General features: G+C 33.7%; 2 protein-coding genes across 4 annotated transcripts; both read left to right on the plus strand.

The window, feature by feature from the left end:
- Positions 1 to 912: 912 nt before the first annotated feature.
- Positions 913 to 4,357, plus strand: LOC133691163 (cyclin-B2-4-like). 3 transcript variants are annotated; one of them, XM_062111534.1, is made up of 12 exons: positions 913 to 1,227; positions 1,412 to 1,472; positions 1,574 to 1,706; positions 1,949 to 2,002; positions 2,112 to 2,163; positions 2,259 to 2,411; positions 2,498 to 2,623; positions 2,913 to 3,002; positions 3,103 to 3,324; positions 3,416 to 3,514; positions 3,595 to 3,773; positions 3,866 to 4,357. In XM_062111534.1, the coding sequence occupies exons 2-12, from the start codon at positions 1,418 to 1,420 to the stop codon at positions 4,008 to 4,010; spliced, it is 1,308 nt and encodes a 435-aa protein (XP_061967518.1). In that variant the 5' UTR covers positions 913 to 1,227; positions 1,412 to 1,417; the 3' UTR covers positions 4,011 to 4,357. The 3 variants fall into 3 exon arrangements, with proteins under 3 accessions (XP_061967518.1, XP_061967517.1, XP_061967519.1); XM_062111533.1 differs by having other exon boundaries at positions 917 to 1,227; positions 1,946 to 2,002; XM_062111535.1 differs by lacking the exon at positions 1,949 to 2,002 and having other exon boundaries at positions 918 to 1,227.
- Positions 4,358 to 9,158: 4,801 nt separating this feature from the next.
- On the plus strand, positions 9,159 to 16,660 carry LOC133690899 (BTB/POZ domain-containing protein At2g30600-like). Its single transcript, XM_062111177.1, has 13 exons — positions 9,159 to 9,313; positions 9,757 to 10,661; positions 10,831 to 11,160; positions 11,720 to 11,950; positions 12,301 to 12,462; positions 12,905 to 13,117; positions 13,199 to 13,246; positions 13,341 to 13,399; positions 14,061 to 14,193; positions 15,780 to 15,854; positions 15,935 to 16,015; positions 16,184 to 16,252; positions 16,353 to 16,660. Exons 2-13 carry the CDS (start codon positions 9,876 to 9,878, stop codon positions 16,569 to 16,571), a joined length of 2,406 nt encoding a protein of 801 aa, XP_061967161.1. The 5' UTR covers positions 9,159 to 9,313; positions 9,757 to 9,875; the 3' UTR covers positions 16,572 to 16,660.
- Positions 16,661 to 16,807: the final 147 nt, after the last annotated feature.

The raw sequence follows: 16,807 nt of genomic DNA on the forward strand, positions 1-16,807 counted from the left end.
CATAGATATTGAAATCATATATATTTAGGTTTTGTATGCTTGTGTGGATCATTACACATATGGTGCAACACAGGCAAAGCAATCTTATTATATGGTTGGTAATTGGTATTATAGTAAATGATATTTTAAAAAATATTTTTTATTTAAAGTTATATTAAAATATTTTTTATTTTTTTATTTTTAATAATAGCATATCAAAATCACCAAAAATATTAAAAATATTAATTTAATATTTTTTAAAATAAAAAATATTTTTAAAACACACAAAAAAACTGAAAATTAACACACCACCGAACACATTTATATAATGCTCGGTAATAATGAATATCATTACTAATTTTTTTTTAAAAAAAATACATTAGTTTTGTTGCAATTAGAATTATTAAACTTGATTTATCAATCTAAAACAACACTGTTTCAATTTATTTTTTAAAAACAAAACATTATTTTATTTTTATTAAAAGAATTCAAACTAAATTTTAATAAGAACAATCAAATCATGAATTAACCATCAAATTACCCATGCTTGACAGGTAAACTTTCACATAATTTTTTTTAACATGACCAAAGTTACAAGTTAATCTGGAAAGCTGAGTTTAACATCATTGCCTTGCAGCATGACATGAATTTTTTGAGATTCAAAATTTTCCAAGGTGGGGGCTAAAGAGTAATAAACCCTTGCTTTAAAGACAACCAACCCTTAAAAAGGCAGTGTCGCAAGGATAAGGAACAAAAAAAATAGTAGGAGTCGAAGACAGTTGAGTAGAGTAATGGAGTGAGGTGTGTGGAAATTTTTTAAAAGGGGGCACATGGCAAGGTAGCCGTTGAGCGGCACACAGGAGAACGCGACTTTTCAATAAAAAAAGATCAGACGGTCAGAATTTACTAGCCGTTGGTTTTAAAAATATATAGAAGAGGGCACAGACACAAATCCGATATTTGCGTCTCAATTTCGCATACAGTTCAGTTCGTCTTCTTGTTTCTATCTCTCTTCTTCTTTCTTCCTCCTTCCTTTGCATTTCCTCTCTAGAACCCACAAAGATTTTGATTAGAGGGGGGAGAGAGAGAGAGAGAGAGAGATCGTGCTCCATTAATGAATGGGGTTCTTTTGATTAGTCTCTCTCTAAGATCAAGGCACGTACTTTAAGGGAAACAGGGTTGCATTGAATTTGAAGGTTTTTTGTTCCAAATCGAAGTAGAAGCTTAAAAGAATACTTGGATTCGAAGGTGAATTGTTTGATTTTATGATCTGGGTTTTGCGTTTTGATCTTAATTCTTGATTAGCTCTTTCTCTTTTCTTTTATTTATTTTTTTTTATAAAAAATCATATTTTGTACTTTTTATTAACTTTCTTTATAGCTATTTAGCTGTTCTAACAAAACCCCATTAATGGGGTTTTCTTTATTGGTAGAAAACAATGGCTGGATCCGATGAGAACTACCCGGGTGTGATCGGACCCGGAAATGTTCAAGGTAATAACAAAACCCCCAAAAGTTGTATTTAATTTTTATTATCTGTTTAGTTTAAAAAATGAAGGCTTTTTTTAAGCAATTAGTTTTTCTCAATTTTGAAGGGGTTTTACGTGGCGGAGTAGGGAAGTTTCCGGTGGCGACAGGAACTAATCGCCGGGCGTTGAGCAACATTAATCGGAACATCATTGGAGGTCCCCCGTACCCCTGCGCTGTCAACAAAAGAGGGTTATCGGAGTAAGTGTTCTTAAATCCTTACTAGTGTCTTAATCTTAATCTTAATCTCTTGTTTGGTTCCTGAGAAAATGAAGGAAAAGTAAAGAAAGTAGGCACTTGGCGGTGTGGAGTTTTCTTTCTTTATTTTTAATTGATTTTCCTGGGTCTTGAATGATGAAAAGTTTGAATCTTTCTTCTTTTTGCTTGTGTCTTGTCTTTGATTACTTACTTCTGAAAATGTTGTCTGTTTTACAATTTAGAAGAGAAGGTATTTGTATTAAGAACCCACCAATTCCAGTGCATCGACCTATCACTAGGTCAGTAACTAATTGACCTTTTGTCTGATGTTGAAGGTGCTGTTTTTGATGTCAATGAATTGATCTTTTAACTGAGTCTTTTTGGGTGTAATTCGTGATGTTTGTTTAGGAAGTTCGCTGCCCAGCTTGCTAACAAGCAGCAGCAACAATATAAACCAGAGGTACCTTTTAAAAGAATTGAATTTGCTGTTAATTTTTAGGGTGGATATACGGGGGTAAATTATGAGATGGGACTGAGAGTTGTTTATGTTAACAGGAAATAAAAAAACCAGTTCTATCGGAACCAATTTCTAGGGAGCCAGAAGATTGTAACATCATAGATGTGGAGGACTACAAGAGCAGTAATGACTTTGCTGTGCCAATGTATGTGCAACATACAGAGGCAATGTTGGAGGAGATTGACCGGATGGTATTAGCAATATAACTTTTTAGAATTTGTTTGTGTTGCTGTTGTATCTCTGGTTAGGGTGCCATTGAATTCTTGGTTTCCTACAGGATGAAGTTGAAATGGAAGATGTTGAAGAAGAGCCGATCATGGACATAGACGGCTGCGACAAGAAGAATCCACTTGCTGTAGTTGAATACGTTGATGATTTATACAATTTCTACAAGAAAGCAGAGGTGACACAGAATCTATCTTCGTATACAATTTGTGAAAAATAAACAAAAGCCTTCACTGCTCCTATCTAATTTAAGATATTTAGGCCAAAAAGGGCTGTTATAAATTTATTTTGAAATTTTAAATAAACAAGGGTGGAGCTTTATGTTACAAAACATGTTAGAAGGTCTATTTGTCTAACCATGTTGGATGGAAAATAGCTCTGTTGATGGTATGGTTATGGTTTTTCGTTTGAAGTATTTGCCTTCTCAGTTCACTTACCTAACTCTTTTTCTGGAAAATTATTTGCAGATATCTGGCTTTGTCGCACCAAACTACATGGAACAGCAATTTGACATCAACGAGAGAATGAGAGGCATTCTCATTGATTGGTTGATTGAGGTTTGCAGATGCAGTTTTTATTACTTAAATAATGATTAAAAGATTAAAGTTAGTTGTCTGGTTTCATCTGAACTGCTTACAAATCTGATGGAATTAACAGGTGCACTACAAGTTTGAATTGATGGAGGAGACCTTATACCTTACTGTCAATCTCATCGATAGATTTCTAGCAGTCCAGCCCGTAGCGAGAAAGAAACTCCAGCTCGTTGGAGTGACAGCCATGCTACTTGCATGCAAATATGAAGAAGTATCTGTTCCAGTTGTTGAGGATCTCATTCTGATTTCTGATAAAGCATACAGCAGAAAAGAAGTGCTTGACATGGTATATTAATATTTAATCAGTCATTGTTTTTTTCATTGCCATTATGATCAGAATGTCGATGCATATACGATATGAATTTTAATTCCTGCAGGAGAAGCTCATGGTGAACACCTTACAGTTTAATCTATCTGTTCCCACTCCATATGTTTTTATGAGGAGATTCCTAAAGGCTTCACAATGTGACACGAAGGTTTGTAAATAATTTAACTGCACTCGTTGGTTTTTTTTTAGTGTGCGATACTGATTAAACCGGTTGTTATTTTCATGCAGCTTGAACTTCTGTCATTCTTCATTGTTGAGCTCTGTCTCGTTGAATATGACATGCTCAAGTTTCCACCTTCATTGTTAGCTGCTGCTGCAATATATACTGCTCAATGTACTCTTAGTGGAACAAAGCAATGGAGCAAGACTAACGAGTATTATACTAGCTACTCAGAAGAGCAGCTCAGGTGAGTGTCTCTTTACCTGTTTCCATCTACATGTCAAGATCGACATTTGTTGACTCATCGTTTGTTTTTTCTGTCCTTATTGGGAAATACAGGGAATGTTCAAGGCTTATGGTTAATTTTCATAGGAATTCTGGAACAGGGAAGCTAACAGGCGTACATCGGAAGTATAGCACCTCTAAATTTGGTTATGCTGTGAAGAACGAGCCTGCTAACTTTTTACTGGAAGCTAAATTTTAGCAGGACTGACAAGCATAAGATGATTTGACATGAAAAGACTAACCTTATTCAAGTAAAATTTGGGGGTTGGGGGGGTTATAACAGAGCAACTGAAGTTGCCCCTGGACGAGGATCAGGCTTTGAGTTCTCTTTGAACTTTTGATATTCTTTCTTTTATGCTATTTGAACATAACAGGGATGTTTTCATTCTCCTTTCTCAAGAGTAAAATAATGTTTTCAAGGCTTGATTTTCTGTGTATGTTTCTTGTTGAATCATTCGCATTTGAAATTAGCGATTGAAGATGGGCACAACTGTTTTTTATAGAATGGTTTGAGATTTTGCTTGTCTCATGCCGTTTTTTATTGAAGATGGGCTAAGTTAGAATATGTGGTTATGTGTTGCTGTTGCTGCTGTTATTTATGCCATCATCATCACAAGCCAGAGAGTTGCGTCTTCACAGCAAAGTAGCCTTCAAGAAATCCTCTGTTCAATCTGATCCAAATAATTTATATAGGTACAGGTTCCAGGTAGCAGAGGCCTCGAGAATGAATTCAATTAATTATATAGATTGAACATGTTCACAATCCCTGTATTGCTTGAAGTCAGCACATTTCTTACCAGCTTTTCTTTAAGCTCGGCAGCACTTTTTTTTTAAACCACGTGAAATATAAAATTGTGTGTACAAAATAAATAAAAATATATTTGAGTAAGGAAAATAAAAATATATAAAATAAATTTGTTTCTAGAATATTTTTTATTTTAAAATAAAAAAATATAATAACTTAATTTAAAATATACGTCTTCTCTATTCATGGATTAACAAAAATGTGCAAAAACTTTATTTGTCTCTATCATTTTATGAGTTTTTTTTTAAAATGTGTGTATGGCATCGCCACTCTCTCCGGGAATATTCATCAATTCAAAACTTAATTTGAAACCATATTTCGACCCAGATATTTTAGGGATATTCCTTATAACCATCAAATGACAAATGTTTTTCCTTGTATAGATTCTATTTCAATGGAAACTTGATAAGTCAATCCGCTTGAACAAGTCTTGCTTCAGAATGTATTGCTTGGTGTAAAACAAGTAATGAATTTGTTTATGTTTTTTGTTGAAAATTTTTCATGGCTCAATAGAGAATTTGATATGCCAATGATTTTTTCCCTATGTTTCAAAAAAATAATGTTAACTAATTAATTACAATAATTTGAATCAGATTTTATAGTTTTTTTTTCTGTGGCACCTTAATGTGACATAAGTGTGCAAGGGATTGTAATAATCAATTTTCCTTTTATAAGAACTAATAAAATCATTTATTTTGGCTTTTTTACCTTATATTATAGGGTGGATCTCGAAAGAAATGATATACCTCCCTCCAAGATATACATACGACTTTCATTGAATACATCTTTCTACAAAATTCTATATGTATATGAGATTGAGTATGGAATTTTGTTCACTCACTTTAAATTGAGTATTCATTTCCCTCCTTTTCTTGCTAGGATTGTAAATCTTGTATTTTTCATATCCATGCAATTGAGTTATTGGGTTCCTAAAATAGTGTAAAAAGAAGTGTTTTAAATCATTGCTATTTGACTTAGACATTCTCTAAAAAAAATCAAGGCATTTTAAATTGTTTGTTGACACAGATAAAGTTAAGAAAAACCTATAAAATTATTCCAATATTGGACCTTGGACATAGAATAGTTCCAAATCAAAATCTCTTTAAAAAGAAGATCTTTTGTTTCATTGTAGCCTGTTTCAGTCCCTTTAAAAAAATTTTGTTACTGGGTTAGCCATACACTTTACATGTTTCTAGCAATTCACATGGCATCATCAAATGAAACAAGTCTTAGATAAGAATCTACAACGCACTAGAACGCCTTTATTGACGATCCTTTACTCTGACAGCATCTAGGATTCTTCGAACAATATGATATCACACTGGGTAAATCCTTCCCCCTCCTACTAAAAATATAAGATGTTCTTGCGAATTATGGCCAACACAAGGTATATAAGTACTAAGTAGTGGTTTCAAATCCAAAAGTTAATCGTACTCTAACAACTTTATGTAAGGCAGAGTTTGGTTTTCTAGGGGTGATAATGAAAAAATTGATAAATAAGTCATCTTTACTACCACTTTATAGAACCGTACATGATATTTTCACCTCATATGGCTTCTCCTTCAATTCTTTCATAGTCATTAAACCCTTTTCATAAGTCTAGAAGCTCTTTCCTCCATCCACTCCATCCCAAAAAGTAACTAGAACAAATTCAATCACGTCTTCATGTTCTATTTGAACACTTTTTTTATTATTATTCTTAAAAGAGAAGATTCTTCTTTTTATCAAACATATACAGTTCCAATCATGATCTTATAATAAGAATAAGAACAAGAGATCTTTTTCGATCAATCCTTTTGCCTCTCATTCTTCGAGAATCAAAAAGATTTTTTCAAGTTTGAATTTGTTCATTTGGAATATGGACTCTTTTTTTATATTTATATTTATTATTTTTCCTCTCTTTTTTTTATTCCCTTCCGTCATTCCTTAAGTCTTATAGGCTTGATCTTGTAGAATCTGACTCACTTTCTCATTGAGCGAAGGATATGAAATAAATCAGATTGATTTTTTGATCAAAAGTACTATGTGAAATCTTCGTTTTTTCCTCTTTTGTTATCCCTTACAACGTTTGAATCAATAGAGAACCTTTTCTAATTTATTTGTATAAATCGATAGTATTACATTCTAATTCTTTCCTGACACCTTCTAAGGAACATCCTAAATTGGTCCCAAGCTGATGAGTTAGTGTAAGTTTATCCATGCAGTTATGCACTCTTCGAATAAGAATCTATATTTTTGAAAGATTCTGGCATTTGTGCTTTGGTGGGTCTCCGAGATCCTTTCAATGACTTACATTTTTAATTAAGAATCTGATTGAATAAATCTAAAATTAAGGACTAAGATTGAGAGGGGAGATTTTAAACCTAATTTGAATCTAAAGCGCCAAAACAAGGTCGTTTCATTTAAATGAAATGACACATTTTATGTAAAATGACATCATTTTGGTAATTAATTAATAAAAAAAGGTTGCTGATTTAGGAGGCATTGTGGATTATCTTCAACCTCTCACAAGATAAACACACACCACCCTTACCGTCTGCAACAATACTACCTCCCAGCATGATTCTTGTCAAGTGGTTCCCCATGTAGCTGCTCCAACACCGATCCAAAACCACTGACTCGACTAGCTTTTGATAGCCTAGTTTAAGAGTACTAGTTGGTTTTGGCTTGGCATCAATGGTTGTGGTTAATCCCAAAGAGCTTAATAGTTGAGACTTGACAATGGGAGCCAAGTCACCTCCCTTATGCCCTATAAATAGGGACGTTTCATATCGATAAAAAAAAAAGAGAGGAGATCAGAAAAAAAAAAAGAAAAAAAAAGGGAAGAGACCCGAAAGAAAAAAAAAGACCAAAAAATGACCTCCCTACACCAGTTTGAATTTGTTGAAGATGCTAGAATATTTCTCTCGTTCTCTTTAAAAAGAAACCACCCTCCATTCTCGGCACCAACAACAACTCCTCTACATCTCAACTATTTGTTTCATCTTTTTTCTCAGCCATGCTAGCCTTCACCTCAAGTTACCAGGCACGCTACTAGTAGCACTTCTCCTCTAACTAGGCAAGTCCTCTCCTTTCTCTTCCTTCATTTGTATCTTTTCTTTTTTTGTTAAAACATTGCAGAATGTGAATTAATTCACGTTCTGCAAGCTTTGCATAGCTTGGTCATTTAGTCAGGCCAGTGACCAAGTTATATGGGATGGACCCTTAGCCCAGCCTAGCCCATCCCATCCCATCCCATCCTTATAAAAAATAATTGGGCCTTCAGTCGATCCAATAAACTAGGCTAAGATTGGGCCTCAAGCCCAATTAGTCCAGCCCTTTGAGCTAAGGGTATGTTTGACAAACACACTCTTATGCTTTTCTCTTAGTTTTTTAACTTGTTTTTATTTTAATATTTAGTCAAATAAGCCCTTTAAAAAAGCTAAGAAAATTTTGAAAAAATTCAGGGATCATTTTGAAATTATTTAGGGTCCCTCGTATATTTGTTTTTAGCAATTTTACCTAATATAGGACTATAGACTTTTACTGCAAGATATAAAACTGACATTAAAAAATACCTGATTTTTCTCCAAAAAAATCTCAAACAAAAAAAAGGTAAAAATCCTTTATTTCAAAATACAAAAATATATTTTAACTCTAGAATTGTTAGATTTTAACCTAATAAGATAAGGATCTCATTACCGATGAGGATTTTTCTTAAACCTTAGATAAATCAATAACTAGAAAACACAACAGTATCTTAGTTTATATCAGATAAATAAATAATGTAACTTACCTTATATAAAATGTATTAAGGATGATACGTTTTTTTATACACAATCAATTTTTTTATCCAAACTCTGAGACTAATTATGGTTTTTAATTACCGAAATATTAGATGATGACTTCATCTCTCTTTTCTAATAAGAAATAAGAATTTTTTATTCTTTTTCCCATCACCAAATAAATTCCAACCTAAAAAATGATCACCATAATACCACATACATGCAACATTAAAAATAACAATGAAGTGTCATAAAATTAGATCGAGGTTTCGAATTTCATATCCACCTTTATATCATTTTCAATGGACTATATTTATATATTTTATATAATTAATTTTATTAAGGTATAAAAATTATATATAAAAAAAATTATATTTAATAAACAAACTAAATTAAGATAATTTTAGAAAAATAACTGCATAAGTTATTTTAGATATATATTTTAAAACTAAAAATATAATATATATAAATTCGAGTATAGAATAATATCGAGTCGAGGGATACCAAGATTCTCTTTATATTGGTATTTTTATTCATTTTTACATAAAAAAATATCTCCGTATCTATTTTTACATGACTTTGATGGAGGCAGTTTCAATTCTCATCCCTGAACTCTAGCTGGCCTTGTCATGTCAGGACGGAGGTAACAAATATGAGAGAAGCATCCTTGTCCAAGCATGCACACCCAGCTGCCCAGCACTCAGTGCCACGTCTCGCTTTCAAACAATCTCTACAGCCACCATTTACCTATAATCCAAGTGGCAGCCTAATCCTTACAAAAACAAGACTAAAATCTCCCACTCCACCACTTCACTCTTTCATAAGATTTAAATCCTTTTCAAGTTGATCAAAGTATATTTTTCTTTTGTCTGGTTCTCGTTACATTTCGTGTTCAAGTTGCTGACAAAGATGGTTTCTTGAATATTCTACAAGGTAAAAATCGACGGAAAAAAAAAAAGAAACCACCTTTACATTGAATCTGATATTTTGTTGCTAGTTATCATCATACATATTGTTCACGGGCTTTTTTCGGTATGAATTTTTTTTTTTTTTGAGGGGAAGGTTAATTTTTGTAAAGATTTTTTTATGTATGTTCTTGTCTTACAAATAAGAATGTGGTGTAGGATTGATGATGAGTTCAGATTTGTTGTCAAGTTGGTTGGTTGTTTCTCTGGCAGATTCCAGCTTTCTCTCTAGATAATTTATTTTGGGTTACTACCATTACTACTATTTTTATTTAATTCAAATTTCTATTACTATAAATATGTCATGATTTGATCGAGTTTGATGGGCTTTCTTTATTTGACCTATGAAAATTTTTGAGCCAGTTACTTGTCTTTAAAATCTAATACAACTGTTCATGTCTTCTTTATCAGAGAGATAAGGTGGGGGCCCTTTTCTTGGTGTCTTGAGGCTCCGATAAGTATTGCTTATTCTATAGCGCAAGTGCGTCAGTTGAGTGTGGGCTAGCGGTTTTTATAATAGTAAGGAAGAGATGATAGAAGAGAAGAAGTTTCTCACGGTAGCACCATTTCAGTGTGCTTGGAGAAAAGATTTGAAATTTAAGGAAGCAGGAAGAGGCTGTGTGGCTTTTGATGCTTTTGCTCACAATGATGTTACAGTGGTGTTTAGGGAGAATGTAGGAAGCCAACACTACCATTATAAGAGGGATAACAGTCCTCATTATACTGTGATTCTTGGGAGTCATAGGAATCGCCGATTGAAAATTGAGGTTAATGGCAAAACAGTTGTTGATGAGGAGGGAGTTGCGCTTTGCTGCTCTTCCACTTTTCAAAGTTATTGGATCAGTATTTATGATGGATTGATTAGTGTTGGCAAAGGGAGATACCCTTTTCAGAATCTTGTGTTTCAGTGGTTAGATTCGAACCCAAACTGTAGTGTTCGGTATGTTGGTCTTAGCTGTTGGGATAAACATGTCGGGTATAGAAATGTCAATGTGTTGCCATTACCAAATAATCATATGTTGCTATGGAAGCAAGTTGACTCCGGAGAATATGAGGGGAAGGAAGAGGAGCTAGAAGGTGAACAGCTGAGCTATGAGAAATGGGGACTTGAAAATTTTCTTGAGAGTTGGGAATTGTCTGATGTATTGTTCATTGTTGGCAAGGACAAAAGACTTGTCCCAGCTCATAAGGTTATCTTACAAGCATCTGGTAATTTTCCTCTGAGCTTGCATAATGAAGATGTTATTCAGCTCCAGAACATATCATATCCAATTCTTCATGCACTTCTTCAATATATATACACTGGCCAGACACAGGTATCATCACCGCTCCACATTTCCAGATTTTATGCATCTTCATTGAGGATGATTCCGCCTTTTGTTTTATTGTCATGTTCATTTCTTTTAAGAATGAATCTAGCTTCCCGCATCACTTCTAGTTACTCTTGGGCTGTTTAATCTCACTGGTGTTCCCTCTTTGATATAGATTTCAGAGGCGCAACTTGGTTCTTTGCGGGCTCTGAGCTTACAATTTGAAGTGATGCCACTGGTGAGGCAGTGTGAGGAAACTGTGGAACGATTTAAACTGAATAAAAAGTTATTTGACTCTGGTAAGAGTGTGGAATTATCATATCCAAGCTTCCAGCCCCATTGCTGTATGGCATTTCCTTCTCAACTACCTATGAATGTGAAAAGGCTTAAGCAGTTGCAGTCGACTGGAGACTATAGCGACATAAACATTTACATTGAGGGTCATGGTCTTGTTGCTCAACTTCACAAAGTCATTCTAAGTTTATGGAGTGTTCCATTTTTAAAGGTGAGCCATCTTCATCTAGCTTGTGTTGTGTCTCCATGTCCTCTGTATAGCATGTTTTGGAAATGTTTATGAAAGTGTATTTCATGGTAAAAGGGACTGATGATTCAGTAATACCTGATTAAATGAATTTGACTAGTGTGCACTGATATCCAAGAAATTATAGAGATGTTGTAATATTTTTAATAAAATGATGTAAGGATATTTCTGTAAAGGTCTTTTGATGATTTTAAACTATGATACATGTTTTCAACTTTTCAGCTCAGAATTGGTTGGTGGTGGTATTTAATAATTATCTATCTGAAACATTTACATGTCATTGGTATTGACACACACTGATGAGATAGTCTCTTAGTACACATAGAACAGAAACTTCATATGCTCCCAAGGCAAACCTTGAAAACATTTTATCTAATGGCTGACCAAATATGTGATGGTCTATATATGCCATTTGTGTTCATTGCTACTGAGGTTTTATCCTGAATTTTCTTTATCAATGCTTTGGTCTATTGATTTTCCAAATCAGATGGATTATTACTAAAGGAAATAGTTGCTTTGGCAGATGTTTACAAATGGAATGAGTGAGAGTAGCTCCTCGGAGGTTTTCTTAAGCGATGTGTCACCTGAAGCCTTCAAGGTCATGCTTGAATTCTTGTATAGCGGAGTACTCAGCCTGGAAGATTCTGTGGAATTTGGAACCTTGCTACTCCAGGTTCTTTTGTTAGCTGATCAATTTGGGGTCACTCACCTTTACCAAGAATGCTGCAAAACACTTTTAGAGTGTCTCTCTGAGGTAGCTAAGCCTTATATTACTAATAATTTAATCCAGAAAATTTTTGTAGAATCATATCTTTGTTTTGTTGATACAGTATGCTTCTTGTTGACTAGAATTAAAAGAAGGAGAAGTGGCTTGCGATTTCGGGCTTCTGAAAACAAAAGAAGTGACCCCTTTATGACATTGAATTAAAAGATATTGATACCTTTCATGTCCATATTATATGCAGGGATGGAGTTCTCCTTGTGGAAGAAGGTCATACAACAAGTGTTTTCTATTATGCACAAATTTAATGGACGACGAAGCAGACAAATTTGGGAATGTAGTTGGTTATTGCTGATGAAGCTAACTATTGAACTTTGTTGCAGGACTCAGTATGTCCAATCCTTCAAGCGGTGTCATCAATTCCATCATGTAAACTCATTGAAGAAACATGTGAGAGGAAATTTGCTATGCACTTCGATTATTGTACCACCGCAAGCCTTGACTTCATCTTATTAGATGAGTCAAATTTTAGCAATATCGTTCAGGTTGGTTCTCATTCTTCAAATTGACAACTTTGAAATTGAGGGTTGATTAGAGGATTTATAGGCTGTGTCAATACAAGTGTGCTCTGCCAATAGAATCCAGGATTGAATGGTCCAAAAAATCCAGAAGAGCAAGCTCTTTGTATGTAGAATACTGTTTCCTTTTTGACAGTGGAGGTAGGTCCACGATATGGTAGTGGTTTACTGCTATGTTGCTCATTAGTTGCAAAGGAATGAATGGATTAGACAGCTCAGTACATGGGATAAAAGAGGATTTTGGAGATGGAATTTCAAAGTCGTGCTTTAGTTGTTTTAAATTTAAAATGGACTGAGGATAACATGTGAAATACATTACTCTGATAAGTTCTTCCTTAAAAGCAATTTGTGATTGTTGGCAAATAATATAATCATAAACATTCTCTATAACAAAGGATGGGTTTTGCAGCATCAAGATCTAACTGTAACATCTGAAGAAAGAGTCCTCAACGCAATAATCATGTGGGGTATGAGAGCTAGAGAATTGTGTGGATGGGAGGAGGTATCTGAGCTACTTGCACTTTCAACTCCTGACCTCCTTTTCAAGGACAAGCTTCAATCCCTGGATGACTTCTTGCCATTTGTGCGATTTCCATTGATGCCACACGACTTGCTTAAGAAGGTAAGTAAGCTTTGAATATGGAAAGAACAACTAGCCAATCTATTGAGAATTGTGCCCTGAACTCCTGCTATCACGTTGCAGCTGGGGCAGAGCAACCTAGGCAGGCATGTTCCCATCTTTCACGATCTTGTAAGTTATCATGTTTCAAAAGAGTTGAGATTTTTGAGAAAAAATGTTGCTTTTCATTTTCACCATCTAGATTTCACGCTTGCTAATGTCACAGGTGAGAGAGGGCATCAGTTATGTAGAATTCGAATCCCTAAGGCCTGGGAATGAACAAAAGTAAGTATAAGATGCTAGTTTCACTTTTCACGTTCATGTGTCTTGATCTTGGTTGTAAGAGTGCCTAGCCTTTTGATCCTTTTTTATCTTAACCTGTCCAATAGTGGAGATTGATATCTGTCCAAATTAATCCAAGTTTTGCATGGAGGCAGCTGATTATTATTCCTTGGCTCCACTAGAGTAGTAGAGGTTCTTAACTACTACCAAAATTCCCCAATTTAGCTCCTATGCTTGTATAATTTGGCGAATGAGCCACTGCAAAAAAAAAAAAAATTCATCAATGGCCACATTTTTTTCAATTCAACCCAGTTGGAATGAGTTGTAAACTATATAGTCTGTTCTATAAGGTAAGTTTGTCATAGTTTGTTTATAATTTAGTCCCATTAGGTTGGGATGGGTTGATGAAATGTGATGAATATATGGTAAATGTGATTTTTTCCATGGGGGTTTGTTTGCCTAATTGACACAAACGCCAATAAATAAATAAATAAAATTGAGGGCTTGTCAAAGTCAAATGAGAGTGAACATCTATTGAGTCATGTTACTAGCTTATGTAATTTCTATGTCAAAGTGGTTACTTTTTAATTCCATGCTTCTGAGGTGATGCTTGTTGATGAGCCATGGCATAATAAAATAGTAGCCAAGTGTCTTATTTTTGTAGCCTAAGGTTTCAACATAGGCGATCTAGCTACAAGGAGCTTCAGTACATATCTGATGGTGACAGCAATGGAGTACTCTACTTTGCTGGTACATCTTACGGGGAACATCAGTGGATTAATCCCCTTTTGGCGAAGGTGAATTTTGTGTTTTATATATATATATATATATATATATATATATATATATATATATATTGTGGAAGTATCTATAGATAAACCAGTGAAATGTCGGGTTTCTTAAAATATATGTGTTCAGTGAAAATTATAAATTAAATTTTTTTTTCAAGAGTTAAGGATTTTATTAGACATATTAGGATTGTTAAGGGTTTACATGAAGATTCCTTGAAGATTAAATGTTTTTTTTTTCCTTTTAATAATTGCTTTAAAGTTGAGTTATCGCAAACTATAAGTCATTTAAATATTAGGTCTCTAATGATAATCCATATAAACCACTAGTGATAATTCCCTTAAATCTTTTTAAGAGAAAGAGATTGTTATACCTTAAAGTACTAGCTTTTTTCTTTTATGTTTTAAGTGTTTACTTGCTATACTTTATTCACCTTGACTTAATCATACTTCAGGAAATAAGAAGTATGATATTTTATTTATAAAAAAGTCCAAAAACTTATAAATAGTAAATAAGAACTGTTTCTAGGTTTAGAATTATAATCCCCTATATTAATTACATTCTAGTCTTTAATTTTTAAAAATTTATTTACAATCAAGTTACACTTGATTAATCATTTCATTTTAATTTTTGACTAATTGTTTTTATATGTGTGAACTATTAGATTTCCTAATAAGTTGGTTCAAATATAAATCATAGTCCTAAATAAAGTATGATTAAATAAATTAAACAATTTAATTTATTATCAATTCAACAATTAATTTATTTCTATTTGAAAATCAAATATAATGTCTAGTAACATGTCATGATCCCTCAAATATTAGAAAATTCATAAGTGGTTTGATTTAACTTTTTTGTGACTAATTTCTTATTGTATTTATTATCCTTTCACCAATAATGTTTTGATTTAGATATTATAGCATGTAGTGTGTTTATTATGTTAAATCATGTTTGTTCTCAATACCATAGGTATTGATTATTTGAATAAGATTTGAAATTCTTTTCAAATCTCATTCCACCTTACGCAATGATTTACAATCAATATCGTCTAAGAACATGTGGAGTATTTTTCTAATTCACTTAGAATGATGAATCCTCTCTTGATTACTCAAATACTTTTATATAATTCATGTTATACCTAATATCTGCCAATTTGTTACCAAGCATCTACATATTAGTTTTAGGTATCTATCATACATCAGCTTATGAGAACAACTGTTTTTTTTTATATAAAAAAATAATATAATATGTATTAGTCAGATCAACTCTAATTAATATTCAGTCCTAATAAAGCATTGACTATGAACATTTAGGAACAATGCTTTAATGCAATAGGAATCTCATAAATATAACAACTTAATAATTTTTTTAGAAAAATATTTTTGTCTCGGGAATTTTATCTTTACTTTTAAATTTATTAATTAAATATTAGATTCATTAATAAAATATTTGATGAATATTAATATTAAATAAATTTTAATTAATAAATTAAATATATTTATATAAACAAAGATAACTTGTCACCTGTAACCATTTACACTTACATCAAGCATATTCAATAAACCGCTGCTTATCCTCGAACTGAATGTTCCAGAGAATCACGATCACTGCCAGCAGCCCCCCTTCGAGATACACTGACCCCAAGGCTTTAGTGTCTCGAACTTACCAGGTTAGTATGAATGATATGTCCGCAACATATATTATGTATAGTGTGTTTCTTTGGTAATTGAGTTGCCTTTCGTGCATCAGGGAACGTGTTTTGCTGGGCCTCGTGTGGAAGGTGGACAAATACATGCATGGTGGATGGTTGACATCGGCCAAGATCATCAGGTTTTTGTCCAATACTCATCGCAACCTTTTCAAAATCCTCTTTTAATAAGCTATATTTCTGAGAATCTTAAAGCAAACAGAGAAATATTGTAACAATCATGAAACAGTCAACCTCCAACTTATTAGTTTTCGACCCGAGTTGTAAGCTTCCTGCTGTGACTGATGCAGCTTATGTGCAACCACTACACTTTGAGACAAGATGGGTCAAGAGCCTTCATAAGATGTTGGAATTTGCAGGTACAAGTTCATTCATCCCTGTTCAGTTCTCCAAAAGGGTTAAATAGATTAAATGCTCAATAATCCACCATTGTTACTGTCGTTCCTTAATGCTTTCCAGGGTTCACTGGATGGGAAGACCTGGACAAACTTGAGAGTGCACGAGAACGACCAGACAATGTGCAAGGCTGGTCAGTTTGCATCATGGCCCATAACCGGGCCACAAGCTCTACTTCCATTTAGATTCTTCAGGGTTGTTCTTACAGGTCCCACGACAGATGGCTCGAACCCGCACAATTTGTGCATTTGCTTCTTGGAACTCTATGGTTACTTCCACTAGTTTGATGATTATGGGATTGCACGCCTCCGTGTTTTGTGCTTCTTTTTATTTTTATGGTATTTATAAATGCTCCTTCCCGTCCAATAAAATGCATCCATCCATTGCTGTAACCAAACAAGAAGGGAAAAAAAAAAACTCGACTGCACCTTTGTACAGTTCCTGCGTACCGATATTAAAATTTAAGTGCCTGCATACAGGAATATGGGTGGGAACACAGCTGTATAGCCTGGCTTTAC

Source organism: Populus nigra, chromosome 4 (assembly GCF_951802175.1).
Source record: "Populus nigra chromosome 4, ddPopNigr1.1, whole genome shotgun sequence".
Lineage (NCBI taxonomy): Eukaryota > Viridiplantae > Streptophyta > Magnoliopsida > Malpighiales > Salicaceae > Populus > Populus nigra.

Excerpts from the sequence above, each read along its gene's own strand:
- LOC133691163 (XM_062111533.1), top strand. The coding sequence starts at position 1,418 with ATGGCTGGATCCGATGAGAACTACCCGGGTGTGATCGGACCCGGAAAT. Across the intron at positions 1,473-1,573 it reads CGGACCCGGAAATGTTCAAG|GGGTTTTACGTGGCGGAGTA; the intron begins GTAATAACAAAA and ends TCAATTTTGAAG. Across the intron at positions 2,003-2,111 it reads GTGCATCGACCTATCACTAG|GAAGTTCGCTGCCCAGCTTG; the intron begins GTCAGTAACTAA and ends ATGTTTGTTTAG.
- LOC133690899 (XM_062111177.1), top strand. The coding sequence starts at position 9,876 with ATGATAGAAGAGAAGAAGTTTCTCACGGTAGCACCATTTCAGTGTGCT. Across the intron at positions 11,951-12,300 it reads TTTTAGAGTGTCTCTCTGAG|GACTCAGTATGTCCAATCCT; the intron begins GTAGCTAAGCCT and ends ACTTTGTTGCAG. Across the intron at positions 16,016-16,183 it reads ACATCGGCCAAGATCATCAG|CTTATGTGCAACCACTACAC; the intron begins GTTTTTGTCCAA and ends TGACTGATGCAG.